This window comes from Onychomys torridus, chromosome 5 (assembly GCF_903995425.1).
Source record: "Onychomys torridus chromosome 5, mOncTor1.1, whole genome shotgun sequence".
NCBI lineage: Eukaryota > Metazoa > Chordata > Mammalia > Rodentia > Cricetidae > Onychomys > Onychomys torridus.
In genome coordinates, this window is record NC_050447.1 from 36,626,690 (window position 1) to 36,650,999 (window position 24,310).

The 24,310-nt window shown below is 49.3% G+C and overlaps 1 protein-coding gene across 1 annotated transcript in view; it reads left to right on the forward strand.

Moving 5' to 3' along the window:
• Zfhx3 (zinc finger homeobox 3) overlaps positions 1–24,310 on the forward strand; it is a 239,973-nt gene that overhangs the window by 177,006 nt on the left and 38,657 nt on the right. The window contains exon 5 of the mRNA XM_036187532.1: positions 21,534–21,641. Coding sequence (XP_036043425.1) covers positions 21,534–21,641 — 108 coding nt within the window. The remainder of the gene's footprint in view (positions 1–21,533; positions 21,642–24,310) is intronic.

The window sequence follows — 24,310 nt, forward strand, 5'->3', positions numbered from 1 at the left end:
GATCATTCTGTCTCCCCGGTCTCAATTAAAACATAGTACATAGCATCTAACAGTACTTGGAAGCTAGCTATCACCCCTTACCACTGTGCAGCCGTATCACATTTATTTTTTATTTTTATTTATTATTATTATTATTATTATTATTATTATTATTATTATTATTTTGTCACTCCATGTAGGAGCCATAGTCAGGTAATACATTTAAGAGTGTTTGGTTGGCTTAGAGCTAGGAGGGCTATTGTTAATATTTTAATTTAAATTCATTTTGAGGATGTCATACATGCGTACCGTATTTACATCATTTTACCCCTTTTAACTCCTCCCCTGTCCTGCCTCCAGCTCCCTCTCAAAGTCATGACATCTTATTTATTGTTCTATTTATATATACATACACATATACACATGTATACATATATAAAAACACAACTTGATGAACCCATCTACTGTTGTGTGGATGTATATGTGTTTAAGGTTGACGACTGGGATTGGTTGACTTATGGGGCTCCTCACTGGAGAAGAGTGATTCCCCCTCTCTCAGCAGCTGCTGAATTTGCCTGTAGCTCTTCATTCAAGGGTGGGAAGATTGTCCACATCCATGTTGTGATGTCAGCTGGGGTTGTCATCATGCATGTCTTGTTCGGACAAGGATATTGTTGACATTTCCTGGGTGGAGCTTCCTTGTTCCAGGTGGCATTCTCTAGCAGCAGATACTCTGCTCTTCTGAGTCTTAAAATCTGCCTGCCTCCTCTTCCTCGATGTTCCCTGAGCCGTGGGTGTAAGGGTTGTGAGTGTGTAGGTTGAGGTTGTACACCCTCACAGTCAGCATTTTGACCAATTGTGGGTCCCTCCACACACACACTTTCTGTTTTAGAATTATTTTATGTGTACGTGTGGTTTGCCTGCATACTCGTATCTGCAAGCCTGGTGTCCACACAGGTCGGAAGAGGACGTCAGATCCCCTGGAACTGGAGTTAGGGATGGTTTGTGATCTTGTGGGTGCTGAGGATGGAACCCAGGTCCTCTGCAAGAGCAACAGGTGCCTTTACCTGCTGAGCCGTCTCTCCAGCCCACAAGTTGTGGATTTCTGTAATGGTCTCTGGGAGAATTTTATTTTATTTCTTTCTAAATTAGCTTCTCTTTTTCATTATATTTTTACTATTTAAAGCAATTTTAAATTTGAAGTATATTTTTGACCATATTCTTCCCCTCCCCCAGGTCCTTCCAGTCCATCTCCCCGCTACCCACCCAACTTTATGTTCTTTCTCAAAAACAAATCAAAACCCTGAAGCCAAGAAAACAAAATAAAACAACACCTCCCCAGACAGGAGGTGAAAAGAACTACCAAACAATAACCAATAAAAGCACACTAAAACATATACACACATCAAAACTGTGGAGTCCATTATAAGTTGCTCAGCTACTCCTGAACATGAGGTCTGCCCTGGAGTGGTTGATAGACCCAGTGTCATTCCATTGGAGAAAAACTGATTTTTCCCCTCTCCCAGCAGGTATAAATGACAGTTCAATTGTTAACTTTTACCCTAGTGGCTACGTTTTCATTCATTCATTCATTCATTCATTTTTTAAAATATAACAAAATAAAAACTAACCCATTAAATCTGGGAGGATTCTGAATTCATGGTAGAAACTTTTCATGTCATGCATGCTTCTTCTGGAGGCCCTCCAGAAAGTATGCTCCAGACTGCCAGCCTGGTCTGTACACCAGATGGTATGGTGGTTTATAAACTGTTGTAATTTAGAGTTCTTATTTCCATTTTTATGTGATGTGTTGCTGTTTATTTATGTGCATGCCACATGAGTGCAAGGACCTGCAGAGCCCGGAAGAGGGAGTCAGGCCTGTTGGAGCTGGAGTTACAGGCAGCTGTGAGGTGCTCAGTGTGGGGGCTGGAGCTGGAAGAGCAGAAAGCATTCTTCATTCTGAGCTCCATAGTAGAGTTGTTTAAAAACAAAAATTGGAGTTGGAGATGTGACTAAGTAATTTGGGGCACTTGCTATTCTTGAAGAGGACCTGGGTTGGATTCCTAGCACCCATGTAGAAGCTTACAACCATCTTTAAACTCCGGTTCCGCGGTATCCAATTCCTTCTTTTGACCTCCGCAGACACCACGCATGTGTACATGGTTCACAGGCATACATTCGGTCAAAACACCCATGTGCATATACTAATTTTTAATTAAGGAAAATAAAAATCGAATTGCAAGCCACTCTAAAAACAGTGTTGTTAAAACTCTCTAACTGTAGGAGTTCATATTTGTCATGTTTACTTGTGAGGTCAGAAAGTGAGAACAAAGTAGACAGTTCAGGGTGATCTAAGCGAAGAGTTACAGAAGTAGTTAGCTTGTATCTATAACACTGCTGAACTAAGAGTTACAGAAGTAGTTAACTTGTATCTATAACACTTCTGTTTTACTTCCGCCTTGGTGGTTCATTCTGTTATTACATAAATCCCACTCACACAGAAGTACCTCCACGTAGTAGCTGTTTGAAATAACTTGATTCACAATCTCCAGTGCAGTTCAATTAGGCCAAAGTATGAGTGTTTTAAGCAGAGTTCCTAACAAAAGTTGTGACCTTGGCCATACGGTTATTTAAGTGACCACCAACAAATTAAAGCTGGACACAATTCGCATGTGCTTTATTATTTCAGCATGTAAGATTAAGTCAGAATAAAATGTGAAACTTGTAGTATTTTGGGGTTCCCTAGAGCAGTTCAGACACCGTTTACTCTTTGAAGAACATTGGGATTTTTGCCATTGGAAGGATCCATGCCTGCTTTTCCTGGGAAAAAGACCATAGTGTCAAGTGGCTGATGAAGGGCCCCTGTCTGGGTGGCTCCCAGTCACCCCCAGCAGGTGACTTCTACATGGAAGGCAGCCTTCTCTTGGGTAGCGAGGCTCTCAGTGGCCTTTGCCTCCCCTATGAGGTCTCTTGCTTGCTTCTTTCCTGCATCTGGGTGGTTAAAAACCTGCCTGGGGCATTGCCATGGCTCAGGACTGGACTCTCCTCTGCAAGTGCTGATGTTCCACTTGGGGAAAAAAAATGTCACTTTCTATTTATAAACGAAAGGAAACATTTCCAATGTTTATCCAAAAAGTCCTGAGCTATGCTTTCAAATGCTAAAAGTGATGTCCCTCATCATAGCCTCAGTGAGCTCCTGTGTTCTGTCACTGCCCAGGAAAAGGCTGCTCTCTTCCTCCATGACATCTTCTTGTCACTGGCTTTTGTCGCTTGTACAAACTCTTCCTCAGCATAATTCTCTTGTTTGCAAAGTTTCCAGATAGCATTAGCACCATGGAGTGGGGTAGTCATCTCTTCCTTTTCTAATTTAAATTTTTTCTAAAACATGTTTAAATTTTAGAAACAGGCCTGGGATAATATTTCAAGTGCTCGTTTTGGGGGTGAACTCCAGTTAGTTCTTTGAAGAACATGTCTTGAGAGCTAGGCAGTCTCCATGTTTTCTCTTAAAGCAACCCCTCTGTTGTCCTGGTAATTCCCTGGCATTCATAGTTACTGGAAGTCAATGGGGTCCAGATCTGACTCCGCACACCCCAAGTCTGCAGCTCCCCAACTCTTTTCTAAAACAGTGCCCCTTCATGCACACTGCCACCCCAGCCATTCCTCAGTAACACAGGTGTGGTTGAACTGATTCGTTGTATGTATTTTGAAACGGCAGAGCTCTGCTTATGCACATGGATTTGCTGGTCACGTGGCACCCATGGGTAGTGGCTGTTCCTAACATAGTAAGTCCTTTTCTGTAGCAGAGCTCAGGCTGTAAGATGTAGGTGATAATTTTTTCAATCAGACCTGTTGTCTCTGGAGACTAGTGGATGTGGACAGCAGGTATGACAGGCTTGAAGAGGCCAGCACCCTAGGACAGAACCCTTGAGTGGCCCAAGAGCTGATGGTAACAGCAGGTGCTTTCATGCTGGTCCTGTGGTTCCAGCCTGGGGATCAGACCCTTCTGTTGGTGCCTTATCTAGACACTCCTGACTTTCCTAGTCCTTCTGTTTGCTATAGCATCTCTCCTCACCTCCTTCTGGCATATGTCTCCTGACAGGACAAAACATTTCTGTCATCCCTAGAATGTAGGAAGATGGTTTTCAAATGCAAGAGCAGGGGGGGGAAAAACTGTCTTTGTTGTTGTTGTTGTTTTGGTTTTTGGTTAGGTGAACCCTGAAGAGCACCCAGACCAGCTGGGCTTTGGTAGACAGCTGGGGACCTCAAGTGTAGGCATGCCGGACATGGCTCTGTCTCCTATCCCTGGACAAGTAGGAAACCGAATGGCAGCCGCTGGCCAGGAATTGATTGCATTAATTGATATGCCAATAATAGAGCTTGTTACATCCGCCATTGGTTAGGAGGCCAGCTAAACAAGTCTGCTGATCAATGGCACCAATAAAGATTTCATCCATTAATGAGCAACATGGTAATTAATGTTATCCATAAACCAATTAGCCCGGCCAGCTAACTCACACAGATTAGCCCAACGAGTGGCATCACAGAAAGTGGGCAGGTGACTACCCATGTGGCATGGTTTGGGTGTTCAGGAAGCTTCATGGAAGAGATCCTGGCACTCTGGAGAGCGGTCCAGATGGAGAGAGTAATCATGGTATTCCTAGTCTCCTGCAGAGGCGACTCTGGCAGCTTGCTGGGTCCCAACAGTGGAGTGCAGCAGAGCCCACACCTGTGGAGGGGGCTGGCTCTGAGTTTTTCTTCCAGCCCTTTGGCTGAACAGCCCTTCCCACAAGGGCCTCCAAGGGGCTGTTAGGGGTGTAATGGAATGGCCAAGTCCCCGGGTCACTCTGGTCCCAGCTAGGCATGCTCTCCCTGGGGACGCCCCAATCTGAAGCTCACAGGCATTAGCTCCTGGAGAGTGGGCCACAGCCTCTTCTGGGAACCATGAGCGAGGTTGGTAAAGTAATTAACCTCCCCCAACCCCCATGTTTCATTAGGAAGAAAAATTTTGCTAGAAGAAAGAGAGGAGAAGCAGTGGATTTGAAGCCGGGCCCTTTCCCTTCCCCTGGTGTTCTGAGATGACATCAGTGGGGTGGGTGTCTGCCAAGCATAACCTGGCAGCCTGGCGGCTCTGCCTGACTGCCTGAGATTTCTGGGGACTGTGCCGTTCGCCAGCTCCAGCCGTGGCAGCATGCCAAGGTGACGTTCCGTGACTAAGCAGAAACAAGGGAGAGGGAGAGAGGGAGGAAGAAGGTATGTGTGGTTGGGGAGCTGGGGGAGAGAGTGGTCTGGGCAGGGTGTGGCACGGGGAGCCGGGGATCTGAGGAGGCATGTCTGGGGGCATCAACTCAGAAGGGCGGACGCCAGGAGAGAGCGCTAGCAGGCTAGAAAGGGTTCCTTTGGCACTGGCTAGGGGTGGTGGTGGTGGTGGCGGCCCAGGGCAGCAGCCACGAATCCAGCCTGAGAGAGTTCAGGGCGAAGGGGTCTGCCTTAGGAGGGGACCAAATGAGCCAAGCACCAGTGACAGCTCAGAGGGCCTGGCACCAGGAGGAAGTGGCTGAGGGAAGCTTTTAGCAGCATCAGGCCCGGCTCTCTGCAGCAGAGCTTCCTTTGCATTGTTAGGTATTGACCCTCAGAGACCCCTTGTGGATTCCCTAATTGAAAATTAATACTAGATCAATGCCATGAGCAATTTGCATATTGATCATAAACAACTTTGAAGGCACCGAGTGTGCAGTGGATCAATAGGGCCCCTGAACAGGCCGCGGAGGGAGCACCTCCCAGTACAATGCACTCGGAGAAAGGTTAATGATCTGGGAAGTTCCTAACTGCTCAGTATGGGGATCAGCCCCCACACCGCACAGCATCAGCCCGAGCAATTAGAGCCAGGCCTAAGCAGTCAGTCGCCCCTTGGCCTCCTCTGCTCCCCAGACCCAAAGTCCACAGGGGAGGGTAGCTGTGCCCATGTGGTATAAGGGCCCGGACAGAAGGGATTTTAGCGGTTGCCTTTTTTGGAGATGGATGAAGTCTTGGGGTAGTTTATTCTGGGAAATGTACTGTAAAAGGAAGCAGCCAAGTTAAGGCTCCAATAATTGTTCTGGCCCCTTCCCCAAACACAGTTTTGATGAAATGAAATGGAGGGGGTGGAGCCTGGCCTTGGCCAGCCTCCTCCTCTGGCTTTTGCTCAATGAGGAAACCCACATTAACCCTTCTTTTAAGCTGGGATGGATTTAGCCCCATTTTGCTTCCTATTCCTTCGGCCTCCCCTCCCTGGCCGCTCCTCCTTTGCCCCATCTTGTACTCTCTCCCCTGAGGCATGCCTTCCCCTCTCCTGCTCTAGCTGGCGGCCTTGTCTCCCTGCCCTCGCTCCAGCCCTGACAGATCTGGAAAGGGCTCTGAAAGGCGGTCATTCTTACCTGCCTCTCACCTCCTTCACCCCAGCCTGGCCCAGATCCACCTCAGCTCCCGTCTTGGCTAGAGAAACAGTGAGTTGGCCAGCCCCAATCAGGGCCGCACACAGCTTGAGGATAGTGAGGGTAGAGGTGCCTTCTCCCAAGCCTGGCTAAGCAGCCGCAGCCCTAAGACGTGGAAGAGGGAGGCCCGTGGAACCAGCCACAGAGAGGACTGTGGGTCACTAGGGGAGGTACCTCTTCAGTGCAGTGAGCCGAGCAGACATATAACCACAACAGCACAGATCTGAGAAAGTACAGTCTCCCACCCCAACAACAAATTTATGTTGTGTGTCCCAGAGTTCACTAAGTGTGGAGTCGGGGGAGGCTCCTGTTACGTCACAGGCAGTGTGACTTAGAGAAGGGACGTACAAAAGGACCCGTCACCATAGCTGACTTGTGCCATCACTATCCCCTGCTGCCATCCTGAGGCCTTCCATCCCTGGTGTTACCCTCTCAGCTGCTCTGGTGCTTGCTTTGGAGCCTGGTGTTCATGTGACCGCCTCTGGCTCACTGGGTGTCAAGCTGCTGTCCCAGCGCTGCAGCACGGCATGTGGCAAGGGGTATGTGGTGTTTGATACCCCCTCCCCATGCAGTTCTTCACCTCAGAGCCAGCTTTGTCTCACACACACACACGCACGCACGCACGCACGCACGCATGTATTTGTAGGCATACAGTGGCCGTCCTGTGGGAACTCCCTCTCAGGGCCACCACGTGAAACATGCAGAATGCTCCACCATCCCCACCCCACGGACAGTTCTCCGCTGTGCAGGCAGGAGAGGGCGACAGCCAAGGCCAGATGCCGTGGCAGCTAGGTCCGAGGTTGGGGCCCATAGGAAGAGGTACTGAGGAGGACACGCTGTGCCAACCTCTTCAGGTTCTAGCCCTGCAGTGGCCAACAAGACCTTGTAGGGTTGGCCTCCAGGACCTCTGTGACCCTTGTCTTCCATCCTCGCTCCTGTAGCCGGCTAGCCCTTCTAGGACCTCTGTGCTTCCTGCATGGCAGGCCAGCCTCTGCAGCTCCCCCCATCACTCCACGGGTCTGGAAGCCTCCCTGGCTTCCCTTTGTCCCTCACCCGGCTTTATCATTGTCCCTCATCTCTTCCGGGGGGCCTCTCTTACCTGCCTCACTCTCCCACACTCCCCACTGCTCCCCACCTCCCAGCACAGCAGCTGCCCCTGCCTTGTATTGTGTTCACAGCCGGGAGTCTCCATGCCTACACACACACACAGTGGGTGCCTCAGGCCCCTGGACAGCCAATGGGCAGACCAGTGGGTAGGCAGCAGAAGTGCGTGCTGTCCTGGGAAGCTCACAGTGGCGGCTGTAAAAATAACCTCTAGAAACTTGACCCTTGGGGTTAGCCCTGTCAGCCCCCAGCCTATGACCCTCACCAGTCATTCTGCCTCACTTCAGCCTCAGTTTCCTCATCCGCGGAATGGGACTGCTGATGGCGTGCTGTGTTGCTATCACTACCACGATCGGGTACTGAGTAAAGCGTATGTCACCTTGCTGGCGTGGGACTGGTGTTCGTGGCAGTGGTAAAGGATTGCAATCAGTAGGAAAGGAGGACATCCACAGTCATTCTGATCACCGCTTCTCCGCCAGCTGTCTGTGTTCTCACTTTGCAACTAAAGCGTTTGTGATCCCGTCAGGGAAAATAACCTCAGGAGCATACGGCTCCATGGACAGGGGTGTGGGGCGAGTGTGTGTGTGTGTGGGGGGGGTCACCTGCATGGGGCAAGGTGGAGCGCCCACGTGGCCTGGCTTGTCTGGGTGTGGCTGCAGCCCTGCCAGCCCAGCGGACATCCCCACGCATGTGATTACTTCATTGTGGAGCCTTTCATTGACTTGGCTGCACCATGCTGATGAACTGAGACTGGAGACAAGAGCTTGTAATTGAGGGAAATAAATTCCCATCACAGGCCTGTCTGCAGCTGGGAGTGAGGGCGCACTGTGTGAGTTTGCACATGTTGGGGTGGGGATGCAGGTGTTTTTGTGGGTACAAATACAGGTCCTCTTTTCCCTCCCCTTTCCAGCCTGTACAGACACTGGGTACAGTAGCCAGGAGAAGGGTGCCTGTGTCTCCCTCCCACTTGGTGCTATGTTTCCCGAAGGAAGCCTTGTGTGTTTGAACATGGCCCTCTCTCCAAGCATTTGCAGGGCAGGCGTCTAGCATGGCCCCTCCATCTTGGTTCCCCACATCTCTGTTCTCTGTCACTCTTTCCATCTCTCTGTGTGCTCAACTTCAGCCCTATGCTGTGAAGGCACAGAGGAGAAGCACCATTGCTGCCCTGCTTAACAGAAGCTGTGTTTGGAAACGAGGCAAGGGATGAGCAGGGCAGTTGTCCCTGTCATCCACCCACTCACAGCTCATGTGACAAGGAGCGTAGCTTGGAAAGACTGACCACAGAAGTACGTAACACGGTCTTAAGAAAAGCATTTAGAAGCAGAGGGCTGGGGCATGGCTCAGTGGGTAATGTGCTTGCCATGTGAACCCGAGTTCCAGTCCCCAGCACCCATGTAAAAAAACGTATGAAAGCAAGGCCCTGATAGGCATGTACCACTGTTCCTGGTAGTGGGGACGCAGAGGCAGGAAGATCTCTAGAGCCAGCCAGCCAGTCGGTCTAGCCTGAGGGTGAGCTCTAACTACAGGGAGAGACTATGTCTTGAAAAATAAAGTGGAAAAAGCAACTGAGGAAGATATCAGACAGTGGCTTTGGCCTCCACATGTGCACACACACACACACACACACACACACCACCCACCTGTCCCACAAAATCAGACGCACAAAAGAATTTAGGCGTGGAAATAATTTTCATAAAACTAAACCAAAAATCCCATGAGTAGCTGCCTACTTGAACACACATGGCCATCTTACGACCATGCATTTTGTAAAACCGGCAGCCTGGGTCACCAGCCAGTATCTGAGATTGGTCATTGCGAATCAGTTGCTTCGTTTACCGCCAAGAGATTTCCCTGCAGCACTGTCTGGGCCATAAGAGACATCTCCTAGAGTGTATAGCCCATGCACTGCCCACATAATGGCCGGGCCGGGGAGGAAGGTTGCCTCAGTGACAGAGAAGCATGGCTGGCGTGCAGGCAGAGAAGAGAAGAGGCAGGCCCTCACTTGACACCTTCTGACCCCAGCCGGTGGAGCTGAATGCTGGAGAGGCACGGCTGAAATTGCAGTCACTTTAGATTATTTGGAGTGAGGAGAGGCAGGGAAAAAAGGGTCTGTTGACTACAGGAAGCTGAATTCTTCCCCTGCTGAAAGCTTATTAGTGGAAGGGGGAAAGCAATTACGTGGCTTCTGCTAGCTCTCTGTGGCTGGGACTCGGGCTGGTGACAGGCGTCCTGTCACCAACGCCTCGGACTCAACCCAGATCTAGAATGTTCCTGGGCTCTACCCTTCCAGAAAAGAGCAAGAAGGAGACAGGAAAAAGAGAGGTGGGCAGAGAGAGAAAGTGCATCAGCGCCCTTTGCCCTGGCTTTGAGCCTGGTGGTTGGTTATATCTGGGGTATCATTTTACCACTGGGCAGGGAGTGAGCAGTATTCTGTTTGCCTAGAAATGGATATCTGGGATGTTAGGGGCCAGTTCTGTTTTTGAGTGTGGGCTTTTGGTTCTGTTTCTGGTAAGCTTGCCTCTTATTCTCGCTTGTCTTTTATGTCAAAAGATTGAGAAGAGTTGGGTATTGCTTAGGACAACTGCAGCGCCAACTTGAGACTCTCTGCCTCCATGAGGCAGCCTCTGAGGAGGGAACAAGGTGGCCAGCCCCCTTCCTTGGTCACATGACCTTTGCTTGGCTTGAGCACTTCCCTGCCCCTCAATGTGTTCCCTCCTCCCGTGGGCTCCCTCACTGGTCCATCCATCTCTTAGTCTGTAAAACCAAGGCTCTCAAGGTCACTTCCTCCAACCAAATTCCTTTGAGCAAGCGCAGAGCCCTTGGGTGACCAGGTTTCTGCAAACAGCCCTTTCTCCTCCATGGGGTCTTACACTTGAACGACACTGAGAGGTGGTGCTTGGTAAGGGGTGGGCGATTCACTGCATCTGTCCGCTTCATTGGGCACCGGCATCACCCGACACTTCATTGAACGTTCGGCTGTTTTCATTTCCCCCGCTTCCGACAAGTCCATGCCAGACAGGGAAACAAAACCTTTGGTTGCTCTGCGGTCTCTTCCTTACTCTCTGTGTGCTAAGGATCTATCTTGCACTTGGAAAAAGTGGGGAGGATCCTGTGTGAAGGGTTTTACTGTTAGTAGAACATTCCCTGTTCCATTGCTTACAGAGAAGGATCTCTACACCCCAAATTTAATGCAAGTTGGTGCTACAAACCTCCACAGATCGGTTATACCTGTATTAAGTACCAGTTCTCTGTCACAAAACTGTACTTTTCTACCCAAATCATCTCCCATCTCAGGGCTATGCTTTTTGTCTTTGGGGTCAAGGGTCCAGTCCTCCACTGACCCCGCCAGTGCAGCGTATGGGGGTAAGCCTCAATTTTGGCCACCGTTGATTGTGGCGTTTGCTGTGATTGATGGTCGCGTGTGTAACTGTGCTTTGAGATGTAATGCTGCGTACACCGGGGACAGGGAATGGAAGCCGTTGCTTTTCAAGCATGCCTAACCTGCCGTTAGCTCCCCTCAGCTCCTTCTCAGAGGAAAACCAAAGTAGATGAACAGAATCTTTTTTTTTTCTTCCCCCCACCCCCCTTGGATGATTAACAGAATCTTAAGGCTTGGTTTAAAACACAGTACCTCCGGGAGGCTAGAGGGGGAGCTGCTGTGGGTAACATCTCTGTGACAGGGATATGGGTTAGCATTTTGTTAAATCCTAGAAAATTACTGTTTTATTGTATAGGATCCAAATTCAAAACAAAACGAAGACAGGCTTTGGGTAGAACTGTTGGCATGGCTTTCGAAGTTCCTCCACAGGAGGAGCCGAGAATTTTCTTTCTCCCATTGGCACAGAAGAACGGCGGAACTTGCCATGTCAAGAACGACAGTTCAGCCATCCCATCTGCTTGTCCCCATTGGTGCAGGAACGCGCTTGAGCCAGAAAACATTTGGCTTTCCCCTGCACCTCAGTTTCCTGCTTCACTTCAACTGTCTTAGGAATTATCAACCGAAACCTGTTGCTCCCGTATCGCCTGTCTGCTTCAGACTAGAGACTTGATGGTTCGAGAGAAAAACCTAGGTTTTGACTTTATACGTGACAGTGTGTCTTTGAATGTCCGAGCTGACCTTAAGATCTCCTTCCAGAGCTGGCCTCTTTGCTTGCAACCAAGCAGTGTGTTATGGTTCTTTGAAGGTTCTCCAGGTACTTGGAGATGGAGGGGTCTGTGGTAGGTTACCTCCAGGGTCTGCCTGTACACGTGTCTGACGTCGTTGCATTGTGTTATGTGGTACCTTGCAAATGTGTTGGCCTCCTTTGCACACACTTGGGTCTGCCCACGGAAGAGCAGTGAGTGGAGCCAGTGTTTCTCTGGGTGAAAGAAATCCCACTGAAGTTGGCCCGATTTCTGTTCTGTCAGATTCGGTTTGGCAAGTGTAAGCCTTTGTTTGTATCTGTTTGTATGAATCAGCTTGTTTTACCAGCTGTGCAGCTTATGATCCTGCAGAAGCAGCTCATTGACAGTCCCTCGCTGCTCTGCCATCCGCTGGTGGAAGTAAACGGATGTTTTCCTCTGAGTTCTTCACTTCGTGGGGGTAAAGCTGAATGGTTAGACTCCTCAGGCGCGATGGACTTAAGAGTAAGGTGACAGCCAAGCTGGGAATCGATCCCAGGTCTGTCATCTGTGTGCCCTGTGACTCAGACCTCTGCAGTCAGGGTTCTGTTTTCCCCCATTTTGTACTATTTGTCCCAGTGGTCGGAAACAAAACGTCTACCTGTTACTCTCTCTCTTAATTTGCTTTTTAAAAAGTCCATAATTCACTTGGGCGTTGTCAGATCAGGCCTCCCCTGGTCCCGTCAACACCTTGGGTCCTCACGGCAGCTTTGCCGCCCTCCCTTGCCGAGCTCTGGTTCCTGTCCACGGTGCATCCACCATTGCCCCTGTTCCCGTCATGAGAGCCGTCCCTCAAGGGTTTTGCGTATGCCCATTAGGTTCACCTGCCTTTAATATCATTCCTGGTGCATCCTGTTCATTTCCCACACACCTTCATTTGGACACAGATGCCTGAGTATGCTTACAGGCATCCCTACCCCCCACCCCTGTCCCCCCACCCCGCAGCCCAGCCTTTCTGCATTAAGTACAAGCTCTCTCTCCAGTAAGTCAGTTTTGACTCTGAAGGCCATACTAGTCTTCTATAATGGAGGGGGGGGGGGTGTATGTGCACACGCACACACACTTTAATTTACTCTATCACTCATGTGTGTTTATCTATCTTGTCTTCTCGCCTTCAACCATGGAGGCTTGGCAGTGTTTATTTGAAGCACGGTGTTATTGAAAGTCAGATGCTGTGGGGGACTGCTCAGGCCTCACACCTGGAATGTTAAAAAGCTTTCAGGCAGATTTTTCCTGTTGAAAAATGTCCCTTTCTGCAGAGGGGGCAGGCAGGCAGGAACTGGTACCCATCCATAAGGCTCCCCATCTGCATCCCTCGTGTGGCTATGCACTCCTAATTTTGACACCCCCCCCCCACACTTTATAGATGATGTGTTCAAGTCTGTGAAATGATTTGGTCTGATGAATGAAGTGAAGTCGTGTCCCCCCCCCCCCTACCCGCACGTGCGCCTTCCATCTAGACCTTCATCTCTCCCTCAGCTCCAGGGACCCTTCCTCCTCCATGCTATGTCCTGCAGACTTGCAACCCCCTGCCTCTGCTCTCTCTTCCCGAGTAGCATGCTGAGCTGGAATCAGTGTCTTCTCCCAGTGACTTAATTTTTGACTGCCTGGAAAGGGGGCACCTCTCTTGGTATCAAGGACCTTCTGTTTTGTCTGCCCCTACTTTCCAGAATATTCCAGTTTGGTATGTGTGAGGTTAAACTGTGCAAGATGCCATTTAAAAGAAAGGAGAGCAAGAGAAAGATACAGGTCAAAATGCATTTGTTAGATCACGTTTTTAAACAAAGTATGACCGAAGGGGTAGGTAGGTAGGTTGTTTTGTTGTTGTTGTTGTTTTATAGGGTTTTTTTTAGGTCCCCCCCCCAAAAAAAAAGAAAGGAGAAAAAAAACCCAAAAACCTGCAAATCCACTGAGCTCCCAGAGAGCGCCTCTCCTTTGTCATGGCACTGACATTGAAGTGTAATTTTTCATGGTTATTTGGACTGGAAAATGGGGGGGGGGGAGGGAGAGATGGGTCTGCGATTATTTCCCATAAATGACAACACAATCACATCACGCTCCGCTACAAACATGCTCAGGGAATTTGCCTTTTTTTACATTTCATGTGTGAAAGTAGCAGCCACAGCCAGAAGCCCTGTGTGTAGAAAGCCCAGGGAACAAATCCCCGCTGAACTCAGTATCCTCCGGAGTTCTGGGCTGGAGCCAGGCTTCTTCTTTACTGTGCATTCGGAGAGCATTTCAGAGCTGGGCTTGTATTTTACACACTGGAACTCACACCTCTCAACTATTTTATTTTTTTTGAAACCTTCCCGGTGAATTGCCACCAGGCGAGTCCGCAGCACATTGGTTCCGTGTGCTTTATCCCCGTACATCTGCTTTCATCCTTTCTGGGGTTCTGCAGGGGGCAGCCCAGGTGCTTTCACTGAGCACGCAGATAAATGGGACCCAGTGGCACGCAGGCTCCTGGCATTTCCTCCCTTTTTCTCCTCTCTTGACCCCCACCCACCCCCTTAATTCTAGTGTGGTTTTGACAAACAGTTCAAATGACCAAGTGGCCTTGCCTGGGGGAGGAAAGATGGCAGAGCTTGTCCTGGCCACACAATGGCAGCATTCTTAACTCTGCTCAGTGTTGCTCCCGCAGGAGGGAATTTTCTCTGCAAGGCCGTGGGCTCCGGACCCACGAGGACTCTGTCCCACAGCTGCTTGGGTCTGAAGCGAAGTCAGCGAGAAGACAAGGAGAGGAGCCTCCCCAGGCTGCTTCGTGCTGCACAATCCCCATTTTTTCTCGCTTCTATAAACAGCGGCAGGATCTTCAGATATACAAAAGCATAAATGGTCTCTATCCCCCAATTAGTCATTTTTAATAACACCCAGAGTTGCCTTCCGAGTGTTGATTCTCCCAGCCCGATGCCAAAAGGCGGGTGGGTGGGGTGGGGGTGGGAAAGGAGGTCAGGGCGGTGGCAAGGAGGCTGGATTCCTTCATTGTCCACCTTCCACAGAGCTTTTCTGAGAGTCCTCTCAGAGGGTTGCAGCCCTATACCGAAGCCTTTCAAGTGGCATCCAGAAACTCCAGGTGTGGCCCCCAGGGGTCTTGGCAGAGAATTGCTAAGTTAAACAATCACTTCAAAGACCCACAAGGAGAAGAAGCCTCTCACTGGAGAGTGGGCACACGTCTGATCCCATTCGTGTTCTCCCGGCCCTTTCCTGTCCATGTCCTCCTGGCTTCTGGTGGGCTGGAATGTGTTTATAAACGTCATCTCCGAGAAGGTGGTTTTGTATAAACAACGTGTCATGAGTTTGACTAGTTTCTTTTTTTCTTTGCTTTTTTCAACCACCAAGGTGAGAAAATGGCATGTAGGAATACTAGGCTGAGTCCTGATGGTTCTCCCAGCTGGCAGCGGGCAGTCTTTGGCGAACCTAGCAGAACTTAACTGGGTAGAGATGTGAGAAGTGGTCAAGGCAATGGTGCCCCTGGAGAGGGTGCCCCTTTCTGCCTCTTTTTGGCTCTGTCTTTAAGCCGTCCTGCCAAGACTATAGTAGTTCCCCCTCTAGGGGCTCCCCCCCCCCCCCGTGTTGGTATTTTCCTTAATGAATCTATAAGAAGTACAAATTCAAACAAAGTTGTTCAGCAGTTTAAAAAAAAAAAAACCCTCAGGTAACTACTGCCAGGTAGATGTGCAAATGCCCTGTTCTCCGAGTAGGGGTGAGGATGTGTACCCCTTTGCTGAGAGGCTGGGGACAAGAGATGTGAAAACAAGGATTTGTACTGTGGTGGGCAGGCCACTTGGTTTCCAGGGGACATTCGTGGAGTGGCGGGATTGATACCCAGAATACTTAATTGCTCCAAGCTGCCCCTCAGGCAGCTTCCAGACAGATTGTTGGGGATGGAAGGAGGCCTGTGAGTCATCAGGGAAGAGGCCATGTTTGGGAGTGTTGCTAGGTAGCCCCTCTCAGGATTAGAGTGTGACTGTGCACTACAGACACAGGCCAGGGGGCTCCGAGTCACCTACTGGTAATGTCTTTGGTCACCTTTCAGGGAAGATGCCAAAATGTCCCAGAGGAAGAATGATGTAGTTTTCTGCTCCACCCTTGTGGCTCTAGCTTGCTGTGTCATCACTGTTAGATTGGAGGGAGGAGACAAGGACTAGAATTAACAAGCTGAGAAGAGAACAGGTGTCTGTCGATCCGCATTGCCCATTGCAGCCTGGTACAAGTTTCTGTTGTATATCAGAATTTTAACATGCAGATTTTCTTTGAAGCCAAGTGGTCATCTTTTATGCTGTGGATTTGACCTCTTTTGCAAAATAAAGCATGTGCGCTTTGCATAATGTCTGTACCCAGTAGAGGTTGCCCAAGAAAATGCCAAGAGGGTTGGATACACTAGGCTGTACCCTCGCCTTGCCATTGTGCCCACCAAGGCTGAAAGAGCAGAGGCGATGGGGTGGGGGGGCTCAAGTCCCTCCTGATACCCGCCACAGACACACCAGCCAACTGTCCTGTGACCGCCACCCTCTGCGTCACTTCCGCTGGTCAGAGTGTGCAGTGCGTCCCACCTGCCTAGGTGGTCGTTCCTTGGGCTAATTAGGTTGCAGTTGGAGAAAGGCAAAGCTTTAACCCTATCTTCAAAGTAAGCAGATTGGTTATTTTGTTTTTCAAAGAAGAGGTCCCATATACAATTAAAAGTTGTTTCTGGTAAACCTCATTCCAGGAAGGGATGGGCTTTTAACAAAAGGCTTTTGACAGCTGCAGGCTATTTCATTTTTTTTAATGCCGAATGAAAAATCAATACATTTTTCTGGGTTATACATATTCAGAACAGGCCTGATATTTCCATTATAATGGAAAGCGGGCGTCTGCACACCTCGCCTGTCAGAGGCTCACCATTGCATTTTCCAAGCCACTGCTAAATATTTCAAACCTGATTTGATTGTGGTTCATGACAGCTAATGTTTCTCAGCTCTTGAGCCTGCCGACAGGCAAACGCACTTTATCCCCCTCCCCCCCCCCCCAAGCATCCCCTTCCCCATAAAAAGGAATGAACAATTTCATTCTTCGGGGATCACAGATTGGTGTGTTATTTAAGTAACACATTCGTGTGAGAGCCTTGGGTACAGACACCCTGATTCTTAGGAGAATTTCCAAATTTCTATCATATTGAGGCACTGTGGGGGCTTTGTCAGGTTTGAATTAATCTACATTATCCTGTTAAGAGGTAGGAACAGAGGGATTAGTCTTAATCATTGATTGACTCCCCTTTCCTTCAAGCCTGTAAGCGATGTGTAAAATACCCCCAGTGGACACGTCACTCGACCCATTATTTGGGGGGAAACAGTACCTTTTTTTTTAAACTGGAATGCTTTCGTGGATGACATATCTGGGGAGCCTTGCTGTGGTGCAACGCTGACCTGGTAATAATGCCGTTTTCTGGGTTTGGCTTCTGCCTTACACCCCGTCCACACACCGACTTCCAGGTTGCTCATAAAACTCTTAGAATCCCCATGGGAATGGCTGCTGACACACGTGTCTCCCTCTGGAGAAGTCACAGGAGGATGTTGTAGTCACCTGGATCAAGAGGTTGATTGTCAGGGGCAGGGGAGAGCAATTTGTGGGAGATTGTTCTAGGTCTGTGGTCCCTCCTCTCAAGACTCTAAACTGTTTCCTTTAGGGTCTATTTGCAGGAATTTTGCACCACCCAGGCTCTGCCTCTCACCAGGAGCTGAGAGCGCAGGAGCAGGCTGGGATGGCTCGGCCATAAGAAGGATGGCCTGGGAGCTGTAAAAAAGAGGTTGTGAAAAAAAAAAAGGTTTCTCACCGGGCAGTGGCGGCGCACACCCTTAATCCCAGCACTCGGGAGGCAGAGGCAGACAGATCTCTGTGAGTTCGAAGTCAGCCTGGTCTACAGAGTTCCAGGCCAGCCAGGGCTACACAGAAAAACTCTGCCTCGGAAACCCAAAACAAAACCAAATAGGTTTTTAAGTTACTCAGAGGCCCTAGGCCCTGTTTTATGTGGCAGTGAAAGACAGAGGGTACTACTGGAAGACCATGTTAGTTTTTGAGATTTCCTTCCATTTCTGGGCGATGGTGGAGCTCCAGCTGGTAGAGTGCTTGCCTGCCAGGCGTGGAGCCCTTGGTTCCATCTTGTTCAGAATCCCAGCACTTGGGCAGGGGACTGACTGTACAATCAAGGTTCACCTCCACTACACAGCAAGTCTGAGGTCCGCCTGAGATTCAGGTTAAAAGATAATAAAGTTCCCTTCCACATGGAAGATGCAGACAGATGGGACGGGTACTCGAACTGGAGGACCACGGTGGGGCATGACCATGGAGCTTGGCTCCTGCAGGGTTTTAGAGGCCGGCCCCTCCTCAGGTATCTTTTCAAACTAGAAATGTCTGGGGTGCCTCGGGCTTGCTGCCCTCTTCTGAGGACCGGGACTGTGGTGGGGGTGACCCTGCCCAGGCCCTGCGGTGCTCCAGTGAGGATGTGACATAGCATTTCCTTGAAGCCAGGTGTGTCGTATCTCCTTGAGCTTTGAGGGTGACGTGGCAGCTGTTATGAGTGTCGCTTGGAGGAAGGCAACCTATTCCTCCAAGAGAAGGACACATTTTTCCAGATAAAACTCGTCGCCAGCCTGAGTCCTTGGTTGTTCCCACCACCTGTCGGTAGTTGATACTGCAGAAAGGAAAACAGAAACGTGGCTTCTGTGATGACCCCGGCCAGTTGCCACTGCACAGGGTTGGAATGATCTGGGGGAAAAGCTGCCCCTCCGTTCCCCACTCTGTCTGCACGTGGGTGTCTGATGTACAGCCTGGAAGTGAACAGAAACTAGCAGGCAGCCCCAGCTCAATGGGCAGGCTCTGGTTCACATCCAGAGGCTGCTGCACCCCTAGCCACCACACATGGCCAGGGGCCAGGGGCCAGACTCGGCCACCCATCCCTGTGGGTTGGTAAGAGAGCTTGCCTGACACTTGTGGGACCAGTAAAGACACGCCCTGTCTGCAAAGCATCATAAGCCTGAGCTGTCCAGATGGATTTGCAGTTTGTATCCCTGTTTTTTAATCATTTCTCTACCTTTTTTGGTATTCAGCTCTCACGGTTTTCCGGTTAGTGTCAGCCTGGGCTTTCATCCATCTTAGAGAGCCTTTACTCCCTCTCGCTGTTGATGATGATGGTATAAAGACAGGTGGTGTAACTGCTTATGAATGTTCTATTTTATTTCCCCAGGACGAGACCATTCACTTAGAGCCGTATATTATTTCCACATGCTCAGGTTAGGCAGCCGGGACTTGTCTGCTTCCTAGCCAGCTGCCCCTCCTGGGCCTTGCCATGCAGAGGGCGACACCTGTAGGTCACAGGTGGAACTGCAGAGACTCCTATTTGGCTAAATGGGACCTGGTTTTTTGTTGTTGTTTTAAACTGGGGTGAGGACACTGATCTCCTGTAAAAGGATCTGACTTGTTCATAAGGTCCTTAATCATTCTTCCTAGAGTACACATATGGTATTCTCTTAGTGTATAAGTCACAGACGATAAAACAAAGCCTAGAAACGTAAGAATGGATTTACATCTTGAAAATTAATAATAATAACAACAACAACCACCCAAAGTAAAGTAACCTCTTTAGTTTACTCCCCACCACCACCTTTCTCGAAACATAGCCACCTTTGTTTTCTGTTGGCATGGAGCAAGGAAGGCAGGCAGGCACAGCCCAGGCAGGCTCAGAGCGAGAGATCTAGGAATAGTCACGCAGCTCCTTCTGACATGTTCCTCACATCTTCTTGCTTCCACGACCTGCTCACACTTCACAGCCTCTGAATGGCATTGCTTGGACAGCTCCAAAGCCCTGGCACCGGTCCCGGGTGACAGTTTTGAACTCTGCTCTGGTAGCTGCAGATGCTGGCCTTGCCTTTGGTGGCCCTGTAGGTGTGTGCACCGCCTCTGCTGACAGATGCCTTGGTGGTTGATCATCGTATGGGAAGCTGTCGATTGTAGGAGCCCGGCTACTTCCATCTGAGATAATAATGGGTGTGTGTGCCAGAGAGCTGTGCCCACTGAGCCAGTTCTGCCCAATCCAATGTGGTCACTTCATCAATCCTGCAAGTGATTTGTGCCATGGCATATATTTAAGATACCTAGCTAGTGTGCATATGCACAACTTAATATTGTTTACCTTATTGCTGGTATTCCCATTAAAGATGAATTTTATAACTGTCTTATCAAAAGCCTAAAATGTGCAGAGAACATTCTCCCTGGACGTTAGATGGCACATGTATCTTTTGGTACAACTTACTTGTTTCACCCTTCTCATGTTTAAGCTTTGTTTTTCCTCTACAAGACTGTATGGTGTTGATATTGAGCGGTGTATCTAATGAATGTCGAGCCGTGAATGCCTGATTTTTGTCTGTTCGAACTAAGTGTAGAGACTGTTAACTTGGCTGTTCCGTGAGCCAACAAAGACCCGCAGGAAACAGAGAGAGCCCCGAAGTCACAGTGAGTAAGCAGGGCCCGTGGAGTTGCCTCTGGGGCTCTCTGCTGTTGGTAAGGAAGAAAGAACATTCTTCGTCCTTGGAGTTCATTTTGCTGGCCATCAGTATTATCATCTCTCTAGAAGACTTAAGAAAACACAATTCTAGGACAACCCTTCTGGCCTTGAGTGTTTTGGAAGCCCCTAGAGATCAATTTCCTATGACCATTTTACTCTGTCTGTGAATTATGCAAAGGTAGGTTCAAGGCCAGCCTAGGCCACAGTGTGAGACCTTGTTTCCAAAACACAACCGAAAAAGCAGGCTTGTGTTTGGAGAATCCGATGATGGTGTTGGCTAGAACCCCAGGCCCGGGTTCTAGACTGTATTCTGGTCTTGGCTCCAGCTGAGTCTGGTCTGGGCTTCTTTTGATGGGGTAGGACTGTGTGTCCTCCTTCTGAACCTGGGGAGGTGTGCGCCAGTTTCCTCATCACGTTGAGAGCTTTTCAACTTGAGTGTTTGCTTTAGTCTTTAAAAAATGAGTAGGGGTGTGTGTGTGTGTGTGTGTGTGTGTGTGTGTGTGTGTGTGTGAATGTGTTATTTACCCATATGGGCGCCTGTGCCAAGGCACATATCTGGAGGTTGGGAACAACTCTGTGGGGCTGGTTCTCTCCTCCTGTCTTTCTGGAGACTCTGGGACTCAAACTCAGTCCAGCAGGTTCACAGAGGATTGAGCCATCCTGCCAGCCTCCTTCTTCCTCTTCACTTACTGTCTTTAAATGTGTGCGTTGGCTGGTGACCCAGCGGGTCAGGAGAACAGAGGACTAATCCCCACCTCAGCTCCACAGTATCTTTCCTTCTCCTCAGCTTCGGCAGCCATTCAGCTTCCTGGCTGGCCTAGTTTTTACCCCTTTGCCTCTTCCATCCTGCTTCTAGAATTTCTTATGCCAGTAAAACCTGTCACTGATGTTCTGTGACTCTCCAGAATGTAAGTGACTCCAAGAACTCCTGTTGTCACCTGGCATGTGTATAGACACTGCCAGGCCAGTGAGGACTTGGCCACTGGGTCTGATCGAGTCTCGGCCCTAGTTAAGTGACGGCTTCACTTGGAGAGAGCTCAGGCAAGGCACTCAGGGCCTGTCTGGAAGGACCTAACAGTCACACATCTAGTACCATTCAGAGTCACTCTGTCTCTGGACGCTCAGCCTCACTGGGCCACTAGGAAGACAGGAAGGGCAGAGCCCCTGACATCGGTGTTTTGTGCTTGGTAATTCTCGGGCCTGGGGGGTAGGGTGGCTAGGAGTCCTTCATCTCCTTCCCAGCTTTCATCCTTGACATCTCTTCTTTTCCCATCTTTCAGAAGAAACTGTTGAAGATGCCGAAGGACCCAGTGAAGCACCTGCTGACCCAGAGGAGCTGGCCAAAGACCAGGGGAGCGGCGGCGAGGAGGGGCAGAGCAAGCGGGCAGGTAGTGTGTATGGCCGTCCTCGGCCCCAGGCCTTCTCCCTGGGAGAAACGGAGCTGGCACTCAGGGAGCAGACCCACCACCCTTCATTTCCCTCTTGCAAAAGTACGTTGGCTCTGGGCTTGCCAGAGAGGGAGTTTTGCTATGTCTCCCCTCCCCCTACTTTTTTGAGACAGGCTCTCACGCACTATAAAGACCAGGCAGATCCACCTGCCTCTGCCAGGATTAAAGGCAAACATCATACCCTGTTTTTCTTTCTCTTTTCCCTATTCTTTTTTAAGCACCCTTTTTATTGAGCACCAGGCGTCTGAAGTTTTGAGGTCCCGTTTCTTGGGCAGCTGCTCAGCATTGTTGCCTTGTTCTTGTCCTCCTCCTCCTCCTCCTCCTCCTCCTCCTCCTCCTCCTCCTCCTCCTCCTCCTCCTCCTTCTCCTCCTCCTTCTCCTCCTTCTCCTCCTTCTTCTGTTTAAGACCTATCAAAGATGTTTGTGACATGGACATTGGTTGAGGTCACCCCTGATTCTCAGCCTCAAGGTTACCAGAGGCAGTGAAGTGTGCTCATTGTTCTGCATCTGGGGACCTGAGCAGGGCCTGGTACTCTTCCTGACATTCCCCTTGCCCAAGGCTAGCGTTTCTGCAGGGGGACAGCAGTGTAGTCCAGCAGGGGGACACTTTAGCAAAAGCTGAACAAATTGAAGAAGCCAGGGCAGGAAGTGCTATTTCTGGAAAAGCCAGTGCCGAGAGAAGAGAACGGCCATTTCTCAAGATGACAGGATCTCTGTCCTGAGGAGAGAAGAACAGAGACAGAAGGAAGCTCAGGGCTTCGGAGGAGGAGCTGAGGCATTTCTGAGAGGATTTACTGGGCAGATAAGTCTCACAGATACCACCACAAGGCTAACAGGAAATGCTGTGACAAGCAACAGAAATTATTTTGTTTGGTTAACCTAATTCTTAACGCCATGCTCAGTATTAGAATTCCTTGATTTTTTTTTTTTTTTTTTAAGAAAATATTTACCTTCTAGAGTCTGTATTGGTTAGGCCTTTGTTACTTTGCTAGGCAAGACTGTTCTTAAATCATACTGAGGGTTAGGGGTTGGCCTTCATTATTTAAACAAGATACAGAATCTTGGAGAGAGACCAGAGGAAAACAGTGAAATGAGTGAAGGCTGAGAAGTCCTGCTTCTGACGAGCCTGCAGAAATCAGGGCTGTGTGGCCTAGAAATTAAAGTGTGGGAGGCTTCCAAGTAGCAAGAAGGACAGGCATGGGGAGGGGATGAGCCACGGGGTTCACTATTTCCTGGGAGCAAAGGATGGGGCATTGACTGAGCAGAGGGGTGTACCAGGTAGATTTCACTGTCCATGTGGCTCAGAGTCCTCTTTTGAAGTAGGCTTTGTGGTGTTTCCAGTTTGACCTTATTATATCACTGAGGAGCTATATCACTGAGGGGCTATATCACTGAGGGGCAGTGTCAGATGCCCTGGGAGGGTTTGTGAGGGAGAGCCAGGGAGGAAGGGGCAGTCATCGGTGAGCAAGGTCCCCTTGGAAGTGGGGTGGGGTGTTTCTACCTGTGTTACCTGAGCTGTACTGAGTCTCTAGCTTTTACTAAACTGTTAAGGTGAGAGATAAAGACAGTGTAGATGGCCAGCAAGCACCGTGGGCCCCAAGGGAGCACATTTCACTGACACACTCTGAAGGCCCCGATGACCTTCAAGGTCACCTGTGTTCACATGATCCGGGTGCTTGGATTCTGGTCATGACCCTGCCATCTGCTGGGTGACAGTGCTTAGCCTCTTAACTTTTCTGTGCCTTCATATTTAAATGAGATAGAGGTCAAGTATAATGTCCAGCATCCTGTTGTCTTTATATAGGGAACTTAGAACAAGACCAGGCATATGGTTAGCTTTGTGTCCTGAGTTTGTTTACTAGTCAGTCAGGAAGCCTGAGGGAAACCAGTAGCTTAGCCTTCTCCATTTGAATATGAAACCAATGCCTCACTATGGTAGCTTCTAGGAATTTTGAAAAGTTAGCAGAAGCAGTGTACAGGAGTTTAGCCAGGTCTGGTCACTGATAGTCGGTGTGTAAGTTTCTTGCATCCCATGTGGGTGCTAAAGACAGTATAAAAGGATGGTTGCTTGCAAAGTTCCTACTATGTACTATGCCAGCTTGGCATGTGCTTTTCACATCTGTGCAACCTATAAGGCAGGCTTTGTTGAGGGCAGTTCAGTTAAAACTGGTTCAGTATTGATGATTCAGAGTGAATACCATCTTCCATCTTCATGCCAGTGGACATGCTCAACAACCAGGAGGCCACTAAAACATGTAGAACGAGAACCATCGAACTTGTGTCCATAACAAGGCTCTCCTGTATGCATCCATCCGTGCAAAGGGCCCACCTCTTGCTCTTTGCCTCCAGAAGACAGAGAGGAAACAGCATCTCGGGCACATCTTGCCAGATGCACAGAAGTAAAGGAAGAAGGTGGGCTTCCTTGCTGACCCCTTCAAATGATCTTTCTCTGACCTGAAGCATAGTTCTGGCCGTGGCATCTGAGTTTGTAATAGTAGGCTCTCTTGACACACTTGGGGCTAATTTGATCTTGGAATGAATACAGGTATCAGCAACCTTTCTGAAGCCTTCTTTTTGGATACTTAGTATTTTGTAAAAAAAAAAAAAAT